Genomic DNA, 22117 nt, shown 5'->3' with positions numbered 1-22117 from the left:
AATAAAACCCGTGCACGTCGCTCAAGAACAGCCGAAAGTGTTGAAGAAAACCCAGGTTTGTCCATTCCTCTTAGTTTTTTGGAATTAGGCATTCCACAAACGTCATTACACTGTATTTTACATAAAGATTTGAGTCTTAAGGCTTTTAAAGTCCAGTTAACACAAAAACTCAAGCCGACCGATCATCAACAACGTTGTGTCTTTGCTGATTGGCTCTTTGAAATGCATGAAAATGATCCGGAATTCCATCGAAAAATCATCTTGAGTGATGAGACCCATTTCTACCTCGGTGGGTTTGTCAACAAGCAAAATTGTCGTATCTGGGGCTCAAAAAATCCAAGAGTTATTGTTGAAAAGCCTCGAAAATGAAGCTGGAGCAACAGTTACGGCGAATGGATTGCGCTATCGAGAGATGATTAACGATTTTTATGGCCGGAATTGGATGGTATTGATCTGGACAACGTTTATTTTCAACAAGACGGCCCTACGTGCCACACAAGCAACGAAACCATTGATCTTTTATCAAAATAACACCTCTTATTGGAAAACCCTTGATCAATTTTATTGAAATTCACCAAGCGGTTTTTAAGTTACAGTCATCACCAGTTCAAAAAACATAGTTTTGAGAAAAACGCATATAAAGTTTAGCTACTGGCTCTTGAACGCTCCGGAGCGCCATTTGTTAATTGTTGAATAACTCGAAAATTATTTGTCGGATTCACTTAAAATTTTCACACAATATTTTTATGAAATTATACTTTAACAAAATGCAAAAAAAATCCATTTTTTTGAAACTTCTGACTACCTCTAGCCCATTAATACATATCAGTGCAAATCAGGTTTTAAACGTAGGCTTTTCAGTTATGGTTATAAGGTGGGTGTGGCTAAAATCTTTAGCTGGCCGAAAATCTGAATTGTACCCATCCCATAAACCAAATGAATCGTTTCTTTTTCCCATTTAATTATTTACAAAAATTTTACAAAAACATAATTAGTATATTTTCGATATATCTTCATATTGTACTTTTTCCACAATACGTCCCTTAAGAGGACCACGAGAAATCTCTATCGTAACACAATAGTTGTGCTCATCCAAACTCTTTAATATTGCTTCACAGCCACGATAGGCACCGTTTACTACCAATATAGAATTATCCAGCGCTGGAATGACGGTTTCCAAATGTGCCTGATCCACCTTCAGCTTATCGCCCGTATCTAAAAATTTGATTTTCGCCCGATATTTGCCTATTACCTCCTGCACCAAAGCCTTTTGTTTGTAGAACTTTTCACCCATTGATTTATTAATGAATTTAACGACGATGCCTGTGTGTAGCCAATAATCTTTACGATTCATACGTTCCTTCTTCGCTTCTTCCTCTTTGATTAGTTCATCTAACGCAGATTTACTACTCTCTCTGTGACTATCCTTTCGCTTTTCCAACTTAGGCGCTTTTGGTTTCTTAAACACTTTCTCCTCCGCTGCCGTCTCTTCATCATCGTCCGAGTCGTCTTCGCGCGTCTCCTTTTTAGGGCGTTTTAGTAATAACGCGGAAGGTCCCAACTTTGTATCTGGATTAAATTTTTTTTCCAACTTAATATCTAATTTTAGCGGTTGCTCTTCATATCGCTTGAGTTCTGTGAATTTTTCTGCTTCAACCTGCTGCGCTCCGTCTTTGCTTTTTGTCTTTTCTATTTGTTTTTCAATGAACTCCATCATACGTTCCTCATCATCCTTCTCCATTTTCTCTTTCTTTTCAGCATTTGCTTGCCTCTCCATCGCTTCTGGACTGCGATCAATATAGGTGACATACCAACCCTTTTCCGTTTCGTCAGCCACCACTTGACCGGTGCGCCCAAGCCATTTAACATAGTCGGAAAGCGTAAGCCATCGCGTAGCATTCATGTGAATGTGATCTTTTACGGAAATGTACTCCTGATAAACTTTGTTTGCATTCGTGCGCTTAGTGCCAAAGCGTCGTCGCAGCAGTTCCATATAGCCATCGGAAAACTCTTTGGAGAAGCTGTGCAAAAATTTTCCCGGTGAATCGGCGAACAGCAACAGTTGCCGTTGATGGGATTCACTCATGGTGTGACACTTGAACCCATTTTCATCGCGACATTGTTTCTCACACATTTGGCAGTACCAGCGGAGTTTCTGCAGACCCTTCGCCTTCATTTTGTTGGCAAGGTACTTGGGCGTACCAACTTCTGCGCGACCCATAGCTTAGATGTTCAATAATGTTCGATTATGAAATGAAAATGATTCTACACTATTGATAAAGTAAACGTATAAAATGTTTGGGCGTATGAACTAAACACGCAAATTATTGATGGTTTGTAAACAATAAAGAAATGTCTAAAGAAACAGCTGATTTTGCCAGCTCAGGGTTGCATTTAGGTTGCTTAGAAAAAGCAGCAGTTTAGGGGACTAATTCATATAATTTCAGTTTGAGAGCCACTGGTATTTGAACTTTTAAACGATTAATTAGTTTTCCAAGGAATAAACCATAGACATTTTTTTTTATAATTTATGGTGTTAGGGGTAGTCAGAATTTTCAAAAAATTTAATTTTTATTGTGTGAAGTGAATCCGACAAATATTTTTCCAGTTATTCAGCAAATAACAAAGGGCGCTTGGAGCGTTCGCAAAACTTTAAATGCGTTTTTCTCAAAACTATTTTTTTTTTGAACTAGTGACCAACCAACAATTAATTGCATAAAAAAATCGAAATTTTCTAATAAAAAATCTTTCGATCAGGCACGATTTTTTTATGTTTTTTAAAAGCAGTATAAATTTTATTGAAATCTACCCTGTAATTTTTTGGTAGATTTCAATAAAATTTATACTGCTTTTAAAAAACATAAAAAAATCGTGCCCTGTAACTTTTTGGTAGATTTCAATAAAATTTATACTGCTTTTAAAAAACATAAAAAAATCGTGCCTGATCGAAAGATTTTTTATTCAAAAATTTCGATTTTTTTAAGCAATTAATTGTTGGTTTTTTCTCGAAAATCTGAAAAATATTTCCTGAGGTCGCCATATTGTTAATTTTGAAAGAGAGCTTCGATCAGGCACAATATTATCTATTAATAAAACTGATTTCTCTTGTCCGATTGATTTTAGATGAATCACAAGGACTTGTAATGATCACCGCAAAGGACTTCTGGAGAAACGGGCTCTACACACTTTTTTGGGAGGAGCTCCCGGAGATCAGCCAATATTTGTACAAATTGTTGGGTCAATACATTTAAAAGTTTCGTCAGTAAAAATTCTGGAATATTCGCCTTTTTTCGGATTTCTGACTGTATATAAACCTCTTACTGGTGTTTATGGTGACGATACCGCAACTGCTAATTACGTGCAATTTTGGTTTCGTCGATTCCGTTCAGGCATTTTTGATGCTAAAGCCTTTTCAAATTTGCGAACGATATTAAAGTTTCTGTGTGTATTCTTAAATATAAGTACATTAAGAAAAAAAAATCGATTTTTTGAAAACATTAACCTTAACATTGTCAGCGACCTGGATTGTATTTTCGCCTTTATCAAAGAAAAAATGTTGTTCTCTTTGTTTACTTCCATTGTTACAGCCTGGAACTCCAACTGAATGAAGGTGGTTGCACTAGACCAACAACAATGTTTTGTACGCTTCACTGTCACGGCAAGGTATTGGCGAAGTAGAAAACAAAAAATTAATTCGCCTTGTTTCATTCTGTGCTGACAGCTGCATGGACACTGCGAAAGAAAAACAACAAATCAGCTGATATACCAACACCACCTTCAATAGATTCGCCTTAGAACAAAAAGATAAACAAAAAACAGAGGTATTTTTTTAGTGCGAAATGTTACCTTGACAATGAGCATAAACTTTAAGTTTGATCCATATTTTACGAGATATCGATCACTACAGCCATTTACCGAGAAAATAATGGATTTCTTTTTCCCCAAACTAATATTATATATTTATATTTAATCCTTCGACAAATCATGAGTTAATCTTTCAATAAAAGTAAGACCATTTCACTTTTGCATTTCAGACCAACCAGATTAGAATGTTGATTACCACATAACATGTTTTCCCCGACTTTGATGCTCATACCTTTCACTTTTTCGCATTTTTAATTATTTCTTTTTCGTTTGAAGCTGAAATTATGTACTTTTAGACAACAAATCGTATTTACAAAAATATTTAAACTTTCTTGAAGAACAAATTCTTGCAGAAAAACTTTTTTCCCTAATACAAGTGAAGGTGACCCATCAGCAGCAATAATTCACAAATGATAAAAATCAAGACAACTAAATGATTAACAACTTCAAATTTTTTTTAGCTTTTAAAGTTTATTAGCCGTTAAATTCTTGTTTATTTCTTGATTCCTCATATAGATGCTGGTAGCAGTTCCTTTTTTACATGTTGTTTTTTTTATTTTTATTTTTTTTTTGCCTTTTTTAGTTATGTATATTTCTATATTGTATACGTGTATATAAATTATCAACGTTTTCTTCTTTTTTTGCTAACAAAAATGTTTCTTCGTAAATTTAGTTGTGAATAATTGTTTTATTTTTTCTAAATTTACGACGCTAATTGGTGTGCATTTGCTTTGCTGACGTCGAATATACAACGGCTGCTTTGCAGGCAGTAACAGACAGACAGGTAACCCAGCAGCGTATTTCCTCACGTGTCATGAACAACGAAAGCAGGATGGATGCAACTCGCCGGACGTTTTTATATAACGGTTTACTTCCGAATCTGTGTTTCTGAAATGTTTAAATGTTGCGCCTAGTAGTTCCTGTATTACTCGTTAAGTGGATGCGTAAGCCATTTTCGCAGTGGTGCTACTTTCCTGGTATTATTCGCACGCTACTTCCATTTGAGGTATTCTTCTTATTAGTTTTCTAAATTTGGAAATTTATTTATTGTTCTTAGATACTTATTTCTGATGCTGTTCAACGATTATCTTTTCGACATCAACCTTTCGATGGATTTTTGTGTGCCGTTTCACTTTGTGATGCCATCGGCGGTGTTTCTCTTTATTGGAGGTTTGATTTTAAATTTAAATATATTTTTTCATTATGTTTTTGCAAATGGAAGAGAAATTTTTAAAGTATAAAAAAACAAAAAAAAAAAATAATAATTGTCTAATATTCATCTATTTCGTAATAATCATTGTCGATTTCGTCGAGTTGCAAACTCTGGAAGTCCACTTTGTAGCGCAAAATACCTAGCGAAAAAACAAGAAAAGGAAAAAAGAAATGTCATATATTAGTGTTTTGGTCGTGGGAAATAATAAAAATGGATGGAAAAATAAAAATAATAAACTAAAACTAAACAAACAAAAAAACAAACCATTAACCAAAAAATTGGACCACGCAGTTAAATTAATATCGATTTAATTTATGAATAAATTTAAGTACTCCTTTTATAAAATATTTGTTAATTTTTTTTTATAAAAATTTAACAGCACAGCCCAATAAAAGTCACACATACACAAATAAATAGCATTTTACATATACATAAATAAATTAAGATAAAATTTACGAAGAGAAAGAAAAAAAAAACTAAAACAAAAACAAATAAAACTAAAAATATTAGAAATCGAAAAACCTACAAATGTTTTTGAATTAATTAAGTAATGCGTGAGTGATTTTTACGCAGCAATATTTACCTCTAAGACTTGTACATACATACATACATATGTATCTGGTTGCCTTAGCAGTTAAACTAGCGCACTGGCTAACGTTTACACTTACAAAGAAATAATGGGAGCGTAAGCAACAAGGAGCACAAATAAAAACTTATGGGGGAAAAGGGAAATTTCACTGGAAAATTGAGGATGTTCGAAAAAAATTATAAAAATCAACGGAAATCAATTACTGAAGAGAAAAAGCCATAAATTAAGATATTCTTAGATGAAGGATGGAAAAATATCTAAACAAAAAAAAAAAAAAAACAGAAGAGTATACAAAAAAAAAAACAACGGAATAAGATTAAGTTAAGAGCTCAGAAATTTATATACATACATATACATATTTGCATACAGAAACTAATGTCCAGGACTCGAAACATTTAACTTGACCGTGAGCCACATGTTTTTGCGTTTGATTTTTCGACACACGAGTTTTAATTTTTAACTCGCGACTTGAAAAATGTGACGCGTAATTGCATTTTGAGAAAACAAGTCACGAAAATTTATTTCGTTTTCAAGACTCGAACGTACAGATTTTTTCATAGACTTACTATATTTGTTCTGTCCTCGCCGCACAGTAACCAGCTTTTATAGTTATTTTATACAAGTTTTTGTGTGCACAATTTCGGCTCAACATTTGTTTCATTGAACAATAATGAATAGAAATATGCATGGAAGTTCTTACATCTGTCGAATTTATATTGCCAAAAAGGCCGGAATAAAAAAAAAAAAGAAAAAAAAATAATTGGTGCGTACACTTCTGTTAGGTGTAGGTGTTTGGGCTACCTCCTACTCTTAATTGTGGCGTGCGTCTTGATGTTGTTCTAAAAATGGACCTATTGTTTTAAGCGGACTCCGAACGGCAAATGTTTTTTTATTAGGAGTTGTTTTCATGGCAGAAATACACCTGGTAATACAATGGCAAACGGAATTGTCTACCCAGGGGCGATCGCTATTAGAAAAACGGAAAAAGAAATTATGTTTGAAGTTGTTCTAGCAATGACGCCAGAGATGGGACTGCTCGATTGCGGCAGGAAAACCCCTGTGCCGTAGAAATGGGTACATAGTATTAACGCCTAATATGAAAAAAGTCTTGCATTGTCTATTCAATGGTTCCTTAGAAAATATTAGCCATACGTTTTATTATTCTCAATTTGCCTTCAACTAAGGGCGCGACTTCATTTAGATAATTATTTTGGATATCAATTTGAGAATTATCAATTTTTCGATGATGTTTTATAAGGTTTATAAGTTACGATATAATTTTTTCCACGGTTTGAGATCAATTGGAGGAGGATATGTATCTACTTAAGTAAATACCAGCAAGCCTTTAGATCAACTGAAGAAGAAACTTATTCAAAGGCAAGAGATCAATTCATTACACACGCACTGAAAAGTGCCGGGCCGTTATTAATAAAACTAGTGCCATCTATGTGTTAGGCCCGGGACTTTTCAGCCCGTGTGTAATGAATTGATCTCTTGCCTTGATGCAATGCATTCACCTCTTTTTCAGTTAATTAGTATATATATACATATATAATTGGCGCGTACACTCTTTTTGGGTGTTTGGCCGAGCTCCTCCTCCTATTTGTGGTGTGCGTCTTGATGTTGTTCCACAAATGGAGGGACCTATAGTTTCAAGCCGACTCCAAACGGCAGATATTTTTTATGAGGAGCTTTTTCATGGCAGAAATACACTCGGAGGTTTGCCATTGCCTACCGAGAGGCGGCTGCTATTAAAAAACACTTTTTCGTAATTTTGGTCTTGCGCCGAGATTGAACCTACGTTCTTTCTGAATTCCGAATGGTAGTCATGCACCAACCCATTCGGCTAAAACTAATTTCGAACCAAAAAAAAAAAAAAAAAAAAACCTTTTCTTTGTTAGGCCCGCGACTTTTCTTTTCAGCTCATGTGTTTTTAGATCACAAACCTAGAGCCATAAATTTCTACACGGTTTGAGGTCAATTGGCGATTGACGATAGACATAACCGCCAATTACACAAAGGTTAGCGAAATATTGTTTTAGGTGTTTATTGGGAAATATTCCTGCTAGTTACGATTTTCGTTATTTTTAATTGTGTTTGGCCTTTCCTTCATCTGTTTCGTTCTACATGAATTTATACAAATATTTTACCGCGTCACTTATTTCTTTGTTCTTTGTTCATTTTATTTATCCATGTTGAAATATATATATATTGTATATATGTACGTATGGTTTTATTTTTTATGTGTTCTATTATTTACGTTGGTAATATAGGTGTTTTTGTATGTATTTATAAATTACGTTTTTATTTTCAAATTTCTCTTGTTTATTAAATGTCATTTGTTCATTTCAATTGAATTTTAACGTATGGCTCTCATTAACTATTTTTAAGGTATTTTATCATATAAATATAATTAGTATTATTGTTTGCTTCATATTATCATTATCATCATCTAGGCTGCTTTTGACGCGACAATAATTCTCAACCTCCGTTGCCTTTTCTCCTTTAGGGGTAATTACACGCCAATTGTAAAAGTGATTTTAAGAATTCAATTTGCTTTTTTTTTCTTTTTCTTTGTGATTCTTTTTCGTTTCTACATTTAGAAATTAAGATCTTTTTAAAAAGTCTTTAGTAAAATTTCTTTAAACAAAGAATTACCGCAATGAAATTCGCAAAGATGCAGATGCGCGGGCATTGCATTTCTCAACTTAAAATTTTAATTTATTAACTCACTTCATTTAAGCATTTACTTTCTAATAGTGAGTGAAAATAATTCTATATGAAGTCGCGAAAAATCTGCTACAATGATCACTACAGTAATATTTTGTTTTTGTTTCTGCTGTGTTGCCGAGTGTGACGCGAGAGAATTCATATACATATTAATATATATAAATAGTAGCAATGTGAGAGATAGATTGAGATGAGAAACAGAGGATAATTGTTTTTTTTTCGCTTAATAGTCATCAAGATCGACGTCCTCCAATGGTTCGTCAGCCTGCAGTGATTGAAAGTCGACTTTATAACGCAAAATCCCTATTATTTTTTAAATCAAATAATTTAGATACAAAGATTGAAGAGATGGTGCAAAAGTTTAAGATAAGAGGGCAGAAATTATACATTAAAAGTATTATACAAAAAGATGCACACAGAAAGTAGTCGACGAAATAATAATACAATAATAATGGGAATAGACAATTTTAAATAGGACAAAAGGAATGTTGATAAGAAAGGATGTATGTATGTGTTTTTTGGCATATCACAATTAAAAATAATTGGAATTCATTTAGCCATTTACATAAGCAGCGACAAGGAATAAAAAAGAGAGAAAGAGAAATTTTATCATTTAGCCAAACTGTTCTTAATATTACATTACATTATATATATAAATATGTAATTATAACAGCAATAAATTATAATAGCTAACTTCACAGAAATCTATTTTGAATGAGATGTGCAGCAGAATTACAACAAATACCTATTTAGTAAATTCGTAACAGCAAAATAAATGTTTGAAATTCTGTCGCAACTGTCTCTCGCAAATCAGCTTGGTGAAAAGGTTATAATGACTCTCGCGCCAACGGCGCGAATAATATTTTGGAACTCAGAATTCACTTCGTTTATTACAAGGCGCATTTATTGAAGGTGGTATCACTAGACCAACAACAATGTTTTGTACGTTTTGATTGTCACGGCAAGGTATTGACGAAGTAGAAAACAAAAAATTAATCGCCTTGTTTTATTCTGTGCTGACAGCGACATGGACTCAGCGAAAGAAAAAAAAAAAAACAAATCAGCTGATTTGGTTTAATATTTTTCGTGATTTAGAAAAAATATTTATCATATACAGAAAATAAATTTTATCACGCACAGAAAATATTTACCATTACATATGTAAATTTTCAGATAATTTGAATTGTTTGGAAATAAACTTCTGTGAAATTTGTATCTTAGGAAAACGAAAAAAGACAAAAATAAGCGACTACTACAAAAAGTTCCGTGAAACTTACCACCAATGCCACCGAAACCTCGCACAAACTGGCTACCTTCTTGAGATTTGTCCGTAATAATCTCAAGTGTAGCACCGAACATTTTGTAGTTGTTCGCCAGCCATTCGAGCAGCGGCTGAGACTCAATCAACTCCATTTCAACGCCACTCTGAAAAAAGGATAAATTAATATAATGTTCTAAAAAAAAAAAAACAAAAGGAGTTGCATATAGAGTGTGCTTTTGGGGGAATAGAGGGCTAACAAAAAATTGACCGTATGACTTGGGAAAACCGTTTGATTTTAAAAACATATTTTGCTTAACTTTATACTTAAAATATGCTATTAAATTATAAATATATGCTTAAAAAATACATTTGAAATCCTTATAAGCCTTAAGATATGTTTTTAAGGGGTTAGGGGTAGTCAGAATTTTCAAAAAATTTGATTTTTTTAATTTTCTTAAAGTAAAATATCTTAAAAATATTGTGTGAAAATTTGAAGTGAATCCGAATACTTTTCGAGTTATTCAAAAATTAATAAATAGCGCTCCGAAGCAGATAGCAAAACTTTGAATGCGTTTTTCTCAAAACTATGTTTTGTTTTTTTTAACTGTAACTTAAAAACCGCTTAGTAGATTTCAATAAAATTTATACTGCTTTTGAAAAATATGAAAAACTCGTGCGTGATCGAAGGATTTTTTTTGTTCAAAAATTTCAATTTTTTTTTAACAATTAATTGTCGGGTTTTTTCGCGAAAATCTGAATTTCCTGAGGCCGTCATATTGTTAATTAAAAAAAAAAGCTTCGATCAGGCACAAGATTATCTATTAATAAAACTGATTTCTCTTGTCCGACTGATTTTGGATGAATCTCCAAGGATTTGTGATGATCACCGCAAGAGACTTCTGGAGAAACGGGTTCCACACAAACAGCGATAACTTTTACAATTATTAATTTTTTTTTTTGAAATTTTGTCAAGTCAAGTCGAAATGTTATGTATTAATGCTATGTTTTTATTTTTGTAAAATAAAGCAATTGGCTAGCTAAAAACAATTATAGAAAATCATAATTTTTTCGGGCCGCTGACTATTCTTCACCCCTTAAATGCTACTTCCAGTGCGTTTACTAACTACAGCACAGGGGCTTTATGACAATTTATTTATTTCTTATTTAATATTTTTAAGAAAATATAGTTAATTCTTCTACAAAATGCCATACAAAATCAGGACTCAAATATTATACTAGTCAAAAAAAAATTCTTTTTTTTATCAAAATTCTATTCAAATTTTTAGAAAAATTGAACTTCGGTGCCCCGTTTTGATTTTGAAAAAAAAAAAAAAAATTTTTGTTTGGCGGTCGCGCAGCTTTATACAGCATTGACCAAAACTATAGCACCCATATAGTTGCGATATGCCTTCCGATGCTCCTTTTACGTCTTCAAACATAAAAAAAGTTGTATTTCTGATCTCTCATCAGCAGTCGCGTTTTGGCCAATACTGTATACAGTAAATACTCTGTGAATGCGTCATATTTTTATCACTACAGAAACGTTTGTTATTAGTTCAAAACATAACAAAGAAATACGAGTATTCATTTATTGCAAAGTATGCTTACAATAGAAAATATGCTCTAACAAATATAGCTCAATTTTTATGTACACATTTTTTTGTTTTCGTAAATCTTGTACTCGCTGGAACATAATTGGGATTACCCTGTCAATGACTTTAACATTTCTTCAATGCACAAAGAAGGATGCAAAAATCGAATGGCAATTATAAATTTTCTTCTGCGACTAACGAGTGCGAAACTTGCTTTTATGAAAGAATTTATATTCTCAAAACGAACAAACAACATGAATAGATGTTGTTGTAGCAGCATAAACATTCCCCATACTTACATACGGTGAATGCTGCTGGAGTGACAGTCCTTGGCCGGATATAAATCCGGGTCGTTTCGGTAACGTAGAACCGACTGTCGTGGAAACGAACATGAATAGATATGTCCCGTTAATGTCTACACAGGATATGTTTCAAATCCGGCACTCTTCGTTATTATAGTTTAACTACTCACTTCCTTGTCGGTGAAATGTGACTTGTCCTTCTCTTGTTCGGGCGTCAAGTGCAGTACTGTGTTCGACGTGGAGTTCGCATGATTCTTCAACACATAACGTTGGATATCTAAATTTTCCCAACAGATCAAAGTCTCTACAGAACCCAATTCCAAGGCGCGCAATGTATCCTCCACACCAAAACAATATTTGCCAGTGTCCTACAATAGAAATTCGTTAGCATTTTTACTAAATTCTAATAATAAATTATGTAGGTTTGAAAAAAAAAAATAAAAATAAACGCCACTTCACTTACTCTTCCACTAATAATATCAACTACTCACCTGAGAAATTTCATCGAAGTAACGTCCAATGAGTTTTTTCTCTTGTATGAATTTTACATTCTGCAATGACTCGGCCGCCAATTCTATCGCTTGATTAAAACCATTTTCACCACCATACGAGACATCCACCAGCTTAATAACCTTGGATTGCAGCCTCTACACAACAGAGAAAAAATAAAAAATCGTAAATATGTGTTGGTGCATATGGTTTTGTGCTGTTCACCACTTACAGGATCGAACATATCAGATTGACTCAACTCGGTCTTGAAGTCCGCACTACCAGCCAAAATCAAGCCCGCAATATTAGGTTTATCATTCGTAATGAACAATTGCGTAGCAACTTCAGCCACTTTGCGCACATAATTATGACGCTTCTCCATGCGCAGACGTGCAAAACGCAAAGCTGACTGACCACCACGCCCGTGCTTCTTCGGCAGATCGACAGTGAATTTGTGCAGCACTTCGCGTGTATTACCTTGTAGTGTACCGAAGAGAGCGCCATTACCATCCATCACTATGAAACCGAATTTATTATCATCGGCCAGTAAAGCGGTCAACGCTTCAGTGTGGAACTTATTATCGCATAAATACAGCGACGTATTAATCGGCTTGAAGGGTTCAAAATCAATATTAACCTTCTTCTCTTTACCTTCTTCTGTGACAATGGTGCCACAGTAGATGACCAGACCATTTGGAGGCACTGAAATTCAATAAAAATAATAAAAAAAAAACAGATTACATAATGAAAATTGTAGGAGCGGAATGTTATAAAGGTCAATAAAACTTACCTTTGGTGTATAATTTAAGCCTATGCTGTACCGATGTAATGGCGCCTAACACGGACAGCCGATTGACACGTGACTTGATATTGGACGCTGTGCCGAATTCATCGGCCAACATTTTGCTGACACGTGAGATTTGATCCTTTGGCGGTATGATCAATGAAATCATGCTAGTTCCATTGCTGAAATAAGATAAAGAAAGGCGTGAAATATAATTTTATAACTATTTTACAAAAATGCATACAAATACATATAAGAAATACATTAGTAGACAGTATAAACGTATATCTCTAGCGCTTGAGTTGTATTCAAACGTTATTTAAATTCTCACACCCAGCGGCTTTCTTTGTTCGAATAGCTAACACTTTGTGCAACTTTTCTCACAAGTATCAATTATTCCATGCAACTTTAATAAAGACAAGTAAAAATCAATAATCGCCATTAAGAAGTGCAAATGCAGCAAAGTAAATGGGAATATTTTACAGAAATAGAAAAATTACAATTTATGAGAAAAGCGAAACTTTATAAAACATTCTTTCTGACCAGTATTTTTTTTTTTTTTGTTTGTTCCAATAAGACTTTGGGAAATTATTAAGCCGATAAATGTGGAAATTGCTGAGAGCTAGAAAAACCCCTGCTTATTATCTTTTTTATACAATGGAACAGACTACCACCACACCGTTCCCCCAGCAGTCGGTTCTACGTTACTGGAAGACCCGGATTTATATCCGACTAATGACTGTCACTCCAGCAGCATTCCCCCGACATGTATGGGAAATATTTATACTGCTGTAACAACAACATGGAGCTTAGTTTATTTTATTATACTAACCACATACGTAAAGGGTCATCAATTCAGAGGTATCGGATTTTAAATTGAAATAAAACAACGAAAATTCAAATTGATTGGGCAATCTTCATTATATTTGTGTAGAACCATTCATGACATTTATTTTTTAAAGATAATCCCTTTCAATTGTTGGCCGCAATTGTGCCTTAATTCGGCCATCCGTAAACATCAATTTTGAATGACTCCCCGGAGAACTTCGATGAGTATCTCGTGAATAACTTTAGTGATGTTGGCTTCCAATGCCTCAATCGAAGCTGGTTTATCCACAAAGCATTTAGACTTTACATACTCCCACAAATAAAAGTCCAAAAGTGTGAAATCACACGATCTTGGTGGCCTGTCGGCCAATCTACTCGTCCGAGACGAAAGTAAAATTGCTCACCGAAACAACGACGCAGTAAATCCATTGTTGCATGGGCTGTATGGCAGGAAGCGTCGTCTTGTTGGAATCAAATGTTATGGAGATCACGTGCTTCAATTTCCAGCATCAAAAAGTCGTTTATCATGTCTCAATAGCGTTCGCCATTCACTGTTACATTGGCGCCAGTCTCGTTTTTGGTGAAATATGGACCGCCGATTCCTCCAGCCCATAGGTCGCAACAAACGGTTGTTCTTCAATGGTTTCGGGTTGCTCTTCAGCCTAATTACGGACAATTTTGCTTATCGACGTAGCATATAAGGCAAAAATGGGCCTCATCGCTGAACTTTGAAGGCACTTTTCATAGAGCGTCGATTTTCGTAATACAATTGAAATGCCAATGAATGCTGAAAAAAATTATGTATTTAGTTTGACAGTAGTCACGCGTGATCTGTCGAAAACCCCTACTGGAAAAAGTACTCCTATCCGATCACCCTTTACATAGGATTGGATTAATGCAGTATCGCAAAAAGTACCCTTAGGGGATGGCAATTTCTTTCAATCCAAATCACTTTTGATTTTGTCTTATTTTATTCATATTTGTGATTTTTTTTCGTTTCTTTTATGCTGCAATGCACGCAAAATACGAGTTGTCACAACTTTAAACCGGTGCGAATTGGCCAAACTGAGTTAGAAGCAAACCAAGCAAGCCAGCAAGCAGCTCAGCCACGTTATCAGCGCTAACAAAACGACACAATAACAAAAATTATGGAAATTAAATGCAAGTGTACGCAAAACAACAGCTGTTAAAACGGATAGAAGGTTGTTTGGTTGGTTTGGTTAGCTGGTTGGCTGATATGACACACAGCAATGGTGCAGAGCAAAGCTAAAGCAAAAGAGAAGCATAAGAGTCAAAGAGAAAGATAGAGGGCAGAGAAAAATAATGGGGCTCCGCAAAAAGCCACAATTTCCAGATAAAACTGCATTTTAAAGGTAAAATAAAAATGAAGTTTGTAGCACACAAGAAGACCGCGTCCGACGCGTATTGGCAACTTCAGCCAAAGCAAAAGAATATCACTAATGAAAAAGGGCAGGTGTGACAGCGATAAAAAAAAAGCAAAAATCCATGGATAACCCATACAGCAGTCAAGCCAATAATCCCCTTTAACAAGCTAACAACGAATCACTAGAAAAAGACGTCTACAGTGACTAATTGGCTGACGCACCAAGAGTAGCTAGAGAGGAGCACGGATTCGCAGTTACTGGCAACAACTTCAACTCCAACACAACAAAAACTTTACTAAAAGTAACCAAATCAGACACAATACAAGGGAAGCGGGCAAACGACCATAAAAAAGCGAACTGAACAAAAAAATAATATAAAAATACGAGCTACTTGCTGTCACCAGTCGCAACCAACAAAGTCCAGTTCAAACTGACACAAAGCGGACACGGCAGGCTGCGTTGTCGAGGTTTTCGTTGCGCTGCAGGCAGCTTTGGTAATGTTTGCTGCTGTTGGCAAGTAATAAGTAGCTAAAAGAAAATTTTGCAACATAGTGCGAGAAAAAAAGTAAAACAAACAAAACTATAGAGTAACGGAATAGCTACCAAGGCAAAGAGTTGAATGGAAAAGATTTTGTATGCGTGAAATAACAGGTAGAATGGAGAGTAGAGGAAATTAACTATATATTTTATATATGTATGTACGCAAACAAAAAAAAAACACTAAAATATGCATACGATATAAAGCAAATGAAAAACATTTAAATATATGTAACTAAATACAAAAATTAAGAATCAAGAAATATTGAACTTAGCGATGAAAATAAAAAAAAACAGCACAAAGTTCGAAAAATCGCAAAAAATTAGTACTCTCAATTTAAAACATTATAGCCTAGACAGACGGTGGCGTAAATCGGATAACGACTCGAATTCGGAATTATCTCAGGAATGAAGTGCAACTAATGCGGTTTGGCAAATAGACTTAATCGACATAATTTAAGCGGATTAGAGGAATTTTCGATAGTAACATTGCCGAAAAATTACAGTTAACATCTATTGGGAATGAAAAATAGTGAAACATTCAAAGAGAAAAATAAGAAAGACTGGAAGCAATGCTAGTTTGCTTTAAAACGTTCGAAATTACATTAATTGTTTAGATATTTCGAAGCAGTTAGAGAAATTGCAATTTAAGTTTTTTTTTTTTAATAAAAAGCTTAGCACCCCTGCAGCTACTACCAGTATGTGTTGCCTGCCGTCCATCTTTTACTGACAATTACAATAAGCAGATCAGCTGTTCACTAATCCGCCGGTCACACCACAATTTTAATCAGAATTAACTACGGGTTTGCCGGATTAACGCCCCCGCCTATCTGGGCTATTAGGTTAGGTTAGAATAAATGGCTGCCCACGCGAGGGGCCCACTTGGACAAGAAATCAAAATTTGTACATACAGAGGCAAAAAGAGACAGAACCAATTTAAACCGTAAAAAAAAAAAACAAATATAAAAAGGAATTTAATAGGAAAAAATTATTTTAAAAATAGATTAAAAAAAATCTACAAGTCAAAAGATAGCGGCAATTATCTAAGTCAGAAAAAACTTAATGTAATTTTCAAGAAAATCCGTACACCCGATAAGAATGCACAATGCACGTAAGCAGTAATGGAGTTGCGATTAACGAAATACACAAAATAAAAAGCCAGTAAAAAATATTTTAAGCTAAAAAAAAATATTTTTAATCTAAAAAAATTTTCTAATCTAAAAATATTTTAATCTAAAATAAACAAACATTTTTTTTTGTTATAAAAACTTTTATATGATTTAACTAACCAATTAAAATCAAATTATCTTAAAATTAAACTAACAAAAATTTTGTGCGCACAAAAACCACGAGGTGGCGTTGTTTGTCCCTCATGCAACCAGCTGATGTATGATGAATCATCGTTGACGAAACGCCAACTCTCTTTTTTCTGATTTTCACTACATAAAAGCTGATGATAGCGTGCGCAGCGAATGACTAGCCAAATTAAAAAATGATAAAAAGGGCATAAGAAACACCTTTTAGGTACGTAGTAAATATGTTTGACTGCGGGAATGTTGGAATAATAAAAATTAAAGTTTACTACATGAAAATAGTAATAAGCTTTTTCACGGTAAAATATACTCGGAAATTTGACAGCGCCTGCCATGGGGGTTGAACTCACAATACAAGTCACGCACAAATTCGCTAGGCTTCGGGCGCCAGCATTAAAATATCGCGTAAAAATAAATTCTGATACTATTGGTGAATTCAACAAGCGATTTATTATGATATAAATTTAAATTAGGAACGTTATAAAATTAAATGGAAAACCTAAACAAATATTAATAGTAAGGACAAAATTAGGAAAATTTGACAATTTAAGTCACACTTATCGACAGCGGATGTGGGCTTATACAAGTATGTAATTGAGCAGTAAAATGTGTGACACTGGAGTTTATGTCTTACTCAGTAAAAACGAGTAAAATAAACGCACCTTCAAACTTTGCAAGCCAAAAAAATTAAAACTCATAAAAAATACCTACGACGTTCGAATTAAATTTAATGTGCGGCACACGTTTGCATGCAAATAAAATAGAAATCAAACACATAAACGTACATAATAATCACACAGAAAGCATACTCAATGAAATCAGTGGAAAATAATAGCTACATACCTACATATGCATGTGCAAATTTCAAGTTGCGGATCTTTAAAATTTGTTTACTATTCGGCTGAAATGCTTAGGTAAATTGCCAGCAACTAAATGTAGCATTATACTGCCGATAGTAATTCATTTCTAAATTCTTGGGGCTTAGAATAGGTTTTTGTGGCAGTCGACTTGGCCAACTGACTTAGACCATGCAGGTCCGTTATGATACCACTGGGCTTAGGGTAACAACTAACAATGTTGACGAATTTTTTTGAATTGTAATACGCTGCAGAAATGTGTTATAATTCAGCAATAAATGTAGCCCATTATGCACGAAATTAAATAAATTAAACTTTTTCAGCCTGTCCCAACAATGACAATGGATCGGTTAGCCTGGCATCTTACCATTGCATTTCCTAGGCATAAGGCTATTATAAGGTAAATCGTAGCCGAGATGCCGTTGTTGCAAGAGATTGTAAATTCATTTAATTTTTTATTAATTGTCAAGCACTGGATGTGCATAAATTCAGGTCGTTCAGGTACTTCAGGTCCAACAATCTCAAAAATATTTTGTTATCAAAAACACGAAACGTATCGACGCTCATCTAACACCCCTCTCCCTCTGGACCCAACCTGTCGCAACAGCAAGTTTCCGGGGCCTAACGTTAGATGAGCTAGACGAAGGCGACCGGTGATTTACACTACACTGGCAGGGCAAAGTTACTGCTACAACAACAACAACACCAAAATTGTGAGGTTAAATGAATTTTTGATAACTGTTCCTTTAATATAATTACTATTAGCAATTGTCAGCTGAGCAGACGGTTGTCTAATTACTAATTAAAAAATCGATAATTGTTAATGCAACAATGTTATCCAAAATTCAACCACCACATAGTATATACATATAATATATACTAATATTAAAATTAACTATATCAAAAATCTAATTAAAGTAGCAAACTAAACTCAACATGGTATGTCATACAATTCCTAAATATGCCACATTTTTCTTTTTGTTTATTATTACCATTGTTGGCTGATTGTGTGCAACACGCACATTTGTTTGAGCATACATCGGAGAAGTAAGGCAATTACAGACATGAATACGTTAACGTCGAACACTCGCACACTGGCAAATTGTGAAAGAGCAGCAGTCATGGAGTATTCTCCGCCAAAATTAACCAACCACCCACTGAGCGGTATAGCTTCAGCTAACAGCCATACACACCACTCCATGAAGTACCCACCATGCCGCCGAGCAAGTGAAATAAGGGCGACACATACCAGCTGTCAATGCCAGCTAAGTTTTTGATGCTGCTACAAATACACGAACAACCCTTCCGCCATAAACATGTGTGTGGGTGAGAGGCGGCATGGATGGGTTCGTGATGAGTGGTTGTTTTGGTGCGCTTGTAACTCCAATATGTTGTTGCTTTAAATGGAACGTGTAAGTGGGCTAGCAGCAAGTCGCACGTATTGCGCTTTGATAGATGTTTGGTATGTGGATACAAATGAAAGAAGTACCTTATTCGTATTCGATATGAAATTAAATTTGTAATAAACAGAAAATTCTTTGAAAGTGGTAGTAATTTGACTTTTTAACTTTATTATACGAGTAAATCGTTTAGTATTTTATGCACATTTTTTTAAGATCATGTGTATAGGGATATATTATGTATATTGTTTATTTGTAGCAATGCAAATGTGAAGTTCACTCACCCTCGCGCCATCTCCAAACTCTTAATGAGTTTCTTGATTTTCCAAATTTCGACATTGCGATCAGCGGACGTTTCCTCTCCGGACATGTTTGTTGATTTGTTTATTTACACTGCTTATACTGAAGACTTTTCACGTGCACTTGCTTGTTCCTCCTTCACGCTGAATTAACTGCTAATGCTGCCCACTAAATTCAAGTGTTATTTGTTGCCTGCAGCTTTTTAATAGAAATTTTTGTGTCTTCAAACGAAATATTGCTATTGCGACTGCTACTTGAAAAGTTGTGTGTATTTTTCGCACACTTTAATCTATTTTGCTGTCTTTTCAATTCTGCTGCAATACGGATTTAATTGTTCTTGGTTTATTATTCCTGTACGTGGGCTGTATTTCAACTTTAAACACCTTTCTTGATGATTGATTAGTACGCTGTAAGCCATAAAATATAAAATACGAAACAATTTAAATTAATATCAACTTATCATGCGATGATGAAAATGCTATGATAAATAATAAAAAATATATATAAAGCAAAATGTAAAATGTAAAATGAATTATAATTTGCCATTAATTAGTTTTCTTATCATTTAATCGCGAAAATAGTTCAGTTATTTACTTTTATTTACTAATGAAATTTTTTCGAAAGCTGTAAAAGTTTTCCTCCCTTTCGTGCATCTCTTTATTCTTTTTTTTCGACACAAACACTCACTCTCAAATAGCAAGAGAGCGAACAATAAACGTGTATCGCGTTTTTTATTTGCTGTAATTCTCTTTTTACTTTTGCCTGCTTTTGCTAAGTAGGAACGAAACGAAACAAGGTTGGGTTTTTCTTTGCGTTTTTTTTTATTTTCGTTTACAATTATTTTTAAGGAAACTTTTTCTGTTTGAGAGGTCGAACTTTCACTGTCCACATGTCACTTTCGATTAGTTGTTCGCATTTACTTTTCTTAAACACTTTTTATTCAAAGATACTTTAATAATTTTGACGTGCTCGTCGCTCACCTTCACTTCGTGGCAATTTTCTTTTGTCCGTTCTTTTGCTTACACTCTTCTTCCTTTTCATTTCCTTTTTACTTACATTCTTCTATTACTTTTCCTCGTTTTTTGGTTTTTGCCACTCACGTCTTATACACACACGTTTGCAAAAAGTCATTAAATAGAAATCAACCTTTTTTTACACTTTTGTGCTTTTCTTTTACTTAGATAAATCAGAAACTGCTTATCCCATCTCAGGCCAATTCTTGGAATAAGCTCAACTGCTTCTACAACGGTCACCGTCAATTTTTTCAGGTTGGGGGACAACAAACAGCACAACTTCAGGAACAAGGGTTACGTCTTTTCCACTGTCTATCCGTCACACTTCCTTCAAAGAGCAACGTTTCGCCTGTTTTCGCTACCTAACTACTTTACGACACAGCAGAAATTATGGTTTTCATATGTTCCGCTATAATTTTATTTCACTGTTGCATGAATATTCACAAATACTCCGTAAATTGGCCGATACACAGCTACGTTTGCAACGAACTGAACGCAATTTCTCATTCGTACTCGTTTGTATGGCTAAAAGTACTGTTTTCTCGCTGACCTCGCTATCGTACCATTGTTCGCTGGCTGACTAACAGGCTTCTAGTATTTTTGGAACGATCAACGTACTATTCAGATCACGTACAATTATAGAAAAAGTACAGTTGTACTTTATCGTCAAAACTTACTTATGAAAATTCGTTGAGCGATTTATTTTTACGAATATTTTTTAAAAACTATATATAGTTTTATTGAATACTTGAAACATTTTTAAATATAAGCACAACACAGACTTCAATTTTCAAAATCCTCGAGTTTATAAAATACATCAGCCCCAGAAATTAACTCGTTCACCTAGTTCGCTTTATTTAACACTGTTCAGTACTATTTCGCAAGCGTACCAATACTTAAATCTATAAACCGAGAGTCCCTCTGTCAGCACACAATTGGAATAACAGAAATCAAAAAATTCATAACAGCAACACTGTTCACTTGCTTTCAATTTGAAAGAAAAAAATGCATTTTTCAGTAAATATATTTAGCCCGTTCACTCATCCTCAATTGCCTATGGTAATCTTTAATGACGTACGCGTACTTTTTGGAAATGGTACGAAATGTTAGTCGTGCTTTTCGCGCAACCTTTTTCCCTTCTCTTTTAGCGCGTACACGTACACATTTTCACCCATACACCAAAAACACTGATTTTATAACGCTGATTTACCAAACACTTTTTACATTTTCCCGTAGCGATGGACACAAAATGTTTACTTACTTGGTTTTTAAACCGTTTTGTTTTCGTTTTCGCACAAAAATTTATTAAAAATAAACACTTGAAAAGCAAGAAATTGGCATGAGTTGGAGTCGTGCACTCGCATAGACTTCAAGCCATGTGCAATTTTCGCAGGAGAAAGGACAGGGTTGTATTGCAGTTGACGTACGTTATTGACGGTGCTACACTTCTGCTATTCAATTGACGATACCAAAGCCGATGACAATGACAAAGAAATTGATGTTGCCTTACCGTTGGCCAGTTTGTGTAGAAATGAGCCAACAAATAATGCGTCTTGCATGCGAACACGCGTATGTAGTGCAATGTAATAGATTTCTTTTATCACGGTTACGTAATTATCACCGTTTTGGTACTTTGTTTTGTACATTTTCACAAATGGTA

The 22117-nt window shown here is 34.4% G+C and overlaps 2 protein-coding genes across 5 annotated transcripts; both read right to left on the bottom strand.

The window, feature by feature from the left end:
• Positions 1 to 941: 941 nt before the first annotated feature.
• On the bottom strand, positions 942 to 2338 carry LOC129242771 (DNA/RNA-binding protein KIN17). Its single transcript, XM_054879602.1, has one exon. The coding sequence runs from the start codon at positions 2219 to 2221 to the stop codon at positions 992 to 994; it is 1230 nt and encodes a 409-aa protein (XP_054735577.1). The 5' UTR covers positions 2222 to 2338; the 3' UTR covers positions 942 to 991.
• Positions 2339 to 4408: 2070 nt separating this feature from the next.
• On the bottom strand, positions 4409 to 21867 carry LOC129240422 (eukaryotic peptide chain release factor subunit 1). 4 transcript variants are annotated; one of them, XM_054876203.1, is made up of 8 exons: positions 21719 to 21866; positions 19429 to 19851; positions 12831 to 13006; positions 12273 to 12742; positions 12043 to 12198; positions 11722 to 11919; positions 9674 to 9821; positions 4409 to 5216 (listed from the first exon to the last, which is right to left on the bottom strand). In XM_054876203.1, exons 2-8 carry the CDS (start codon positions 19512 to 19514, stop codon positions 5134 to 5136), a joined length of 1317 nt encoding a protein of 438 aa, XP_054732178.1. In that variant the 5' UTR covers positions 19515 to 19851; positions 21719 to 21866; the 3' UTR covers positions 4409 to 5133. The 4 variants fall into 4 exon arrangements, with proteins under 4 accessions (XP_054732178.1, XP_054732180.1, XP_054732179.1 ...); XM_054876205.1 differs by lacking the exon at positions 21719 to 21866 and adding an exon at positions 21135 to 21251; XM_054876204.1 differs by lacking the exon at positions 21719 to 21866 and adding an exon at positions 20501 to 20897.
• Positions 21868 to 22117: the final 250 nt, after the last annotated feature.

Source organism: Anastrepha obliqua, chromosome 3, assembly GCF_027943255.1.
Source record: "Anastrepha obliqua isolate idAnaObli1 chromosome 3, idAnaObli1_1.0, whole genome shotgun sequence".
Lineage (NCBI taxonomy): Eukaryota > Metazoa > Arthropoda > Insecta > Diptera > Tephritidae > Anastrepha > Anastrepha obliqua.
This window is presented reverse-complemented; position numbering and strand designations above follow the sequence as displayed.

Bases quoted from the DNA above. Each gene is read 5' to 3' on its own strand.
- LOC129242771 (XM_054879602.1), bottom strand. From the start codon at position 2,221: ATGGGTCGCGCAGAAGTTGGTACGCCCAAGTACCTTGCCAACAAAATG.
- LOC129240422 (XM_054876203.1), bottom strand. From the start codon at position 19,514: ATGTCCGGAGAGGAAACGTCCGCTGATCGCAATGTCGAAATTTGGAAA. The intron at 12,199-12,272 runs GTAAGTGGTGAA...TCTGTTGTGTAG, and splicing joins AATCTGATATGTTCGATCCT to AGGCTGCAATCCAAGGTTAT. The intron at 5,217-9,673 runs GTAAGTTTCACG...TTTTTTCGCTAG, and splicing joins AGGTTTCGGTGGCATTGGTG to GTATTTTGCGCTACAAAGTG.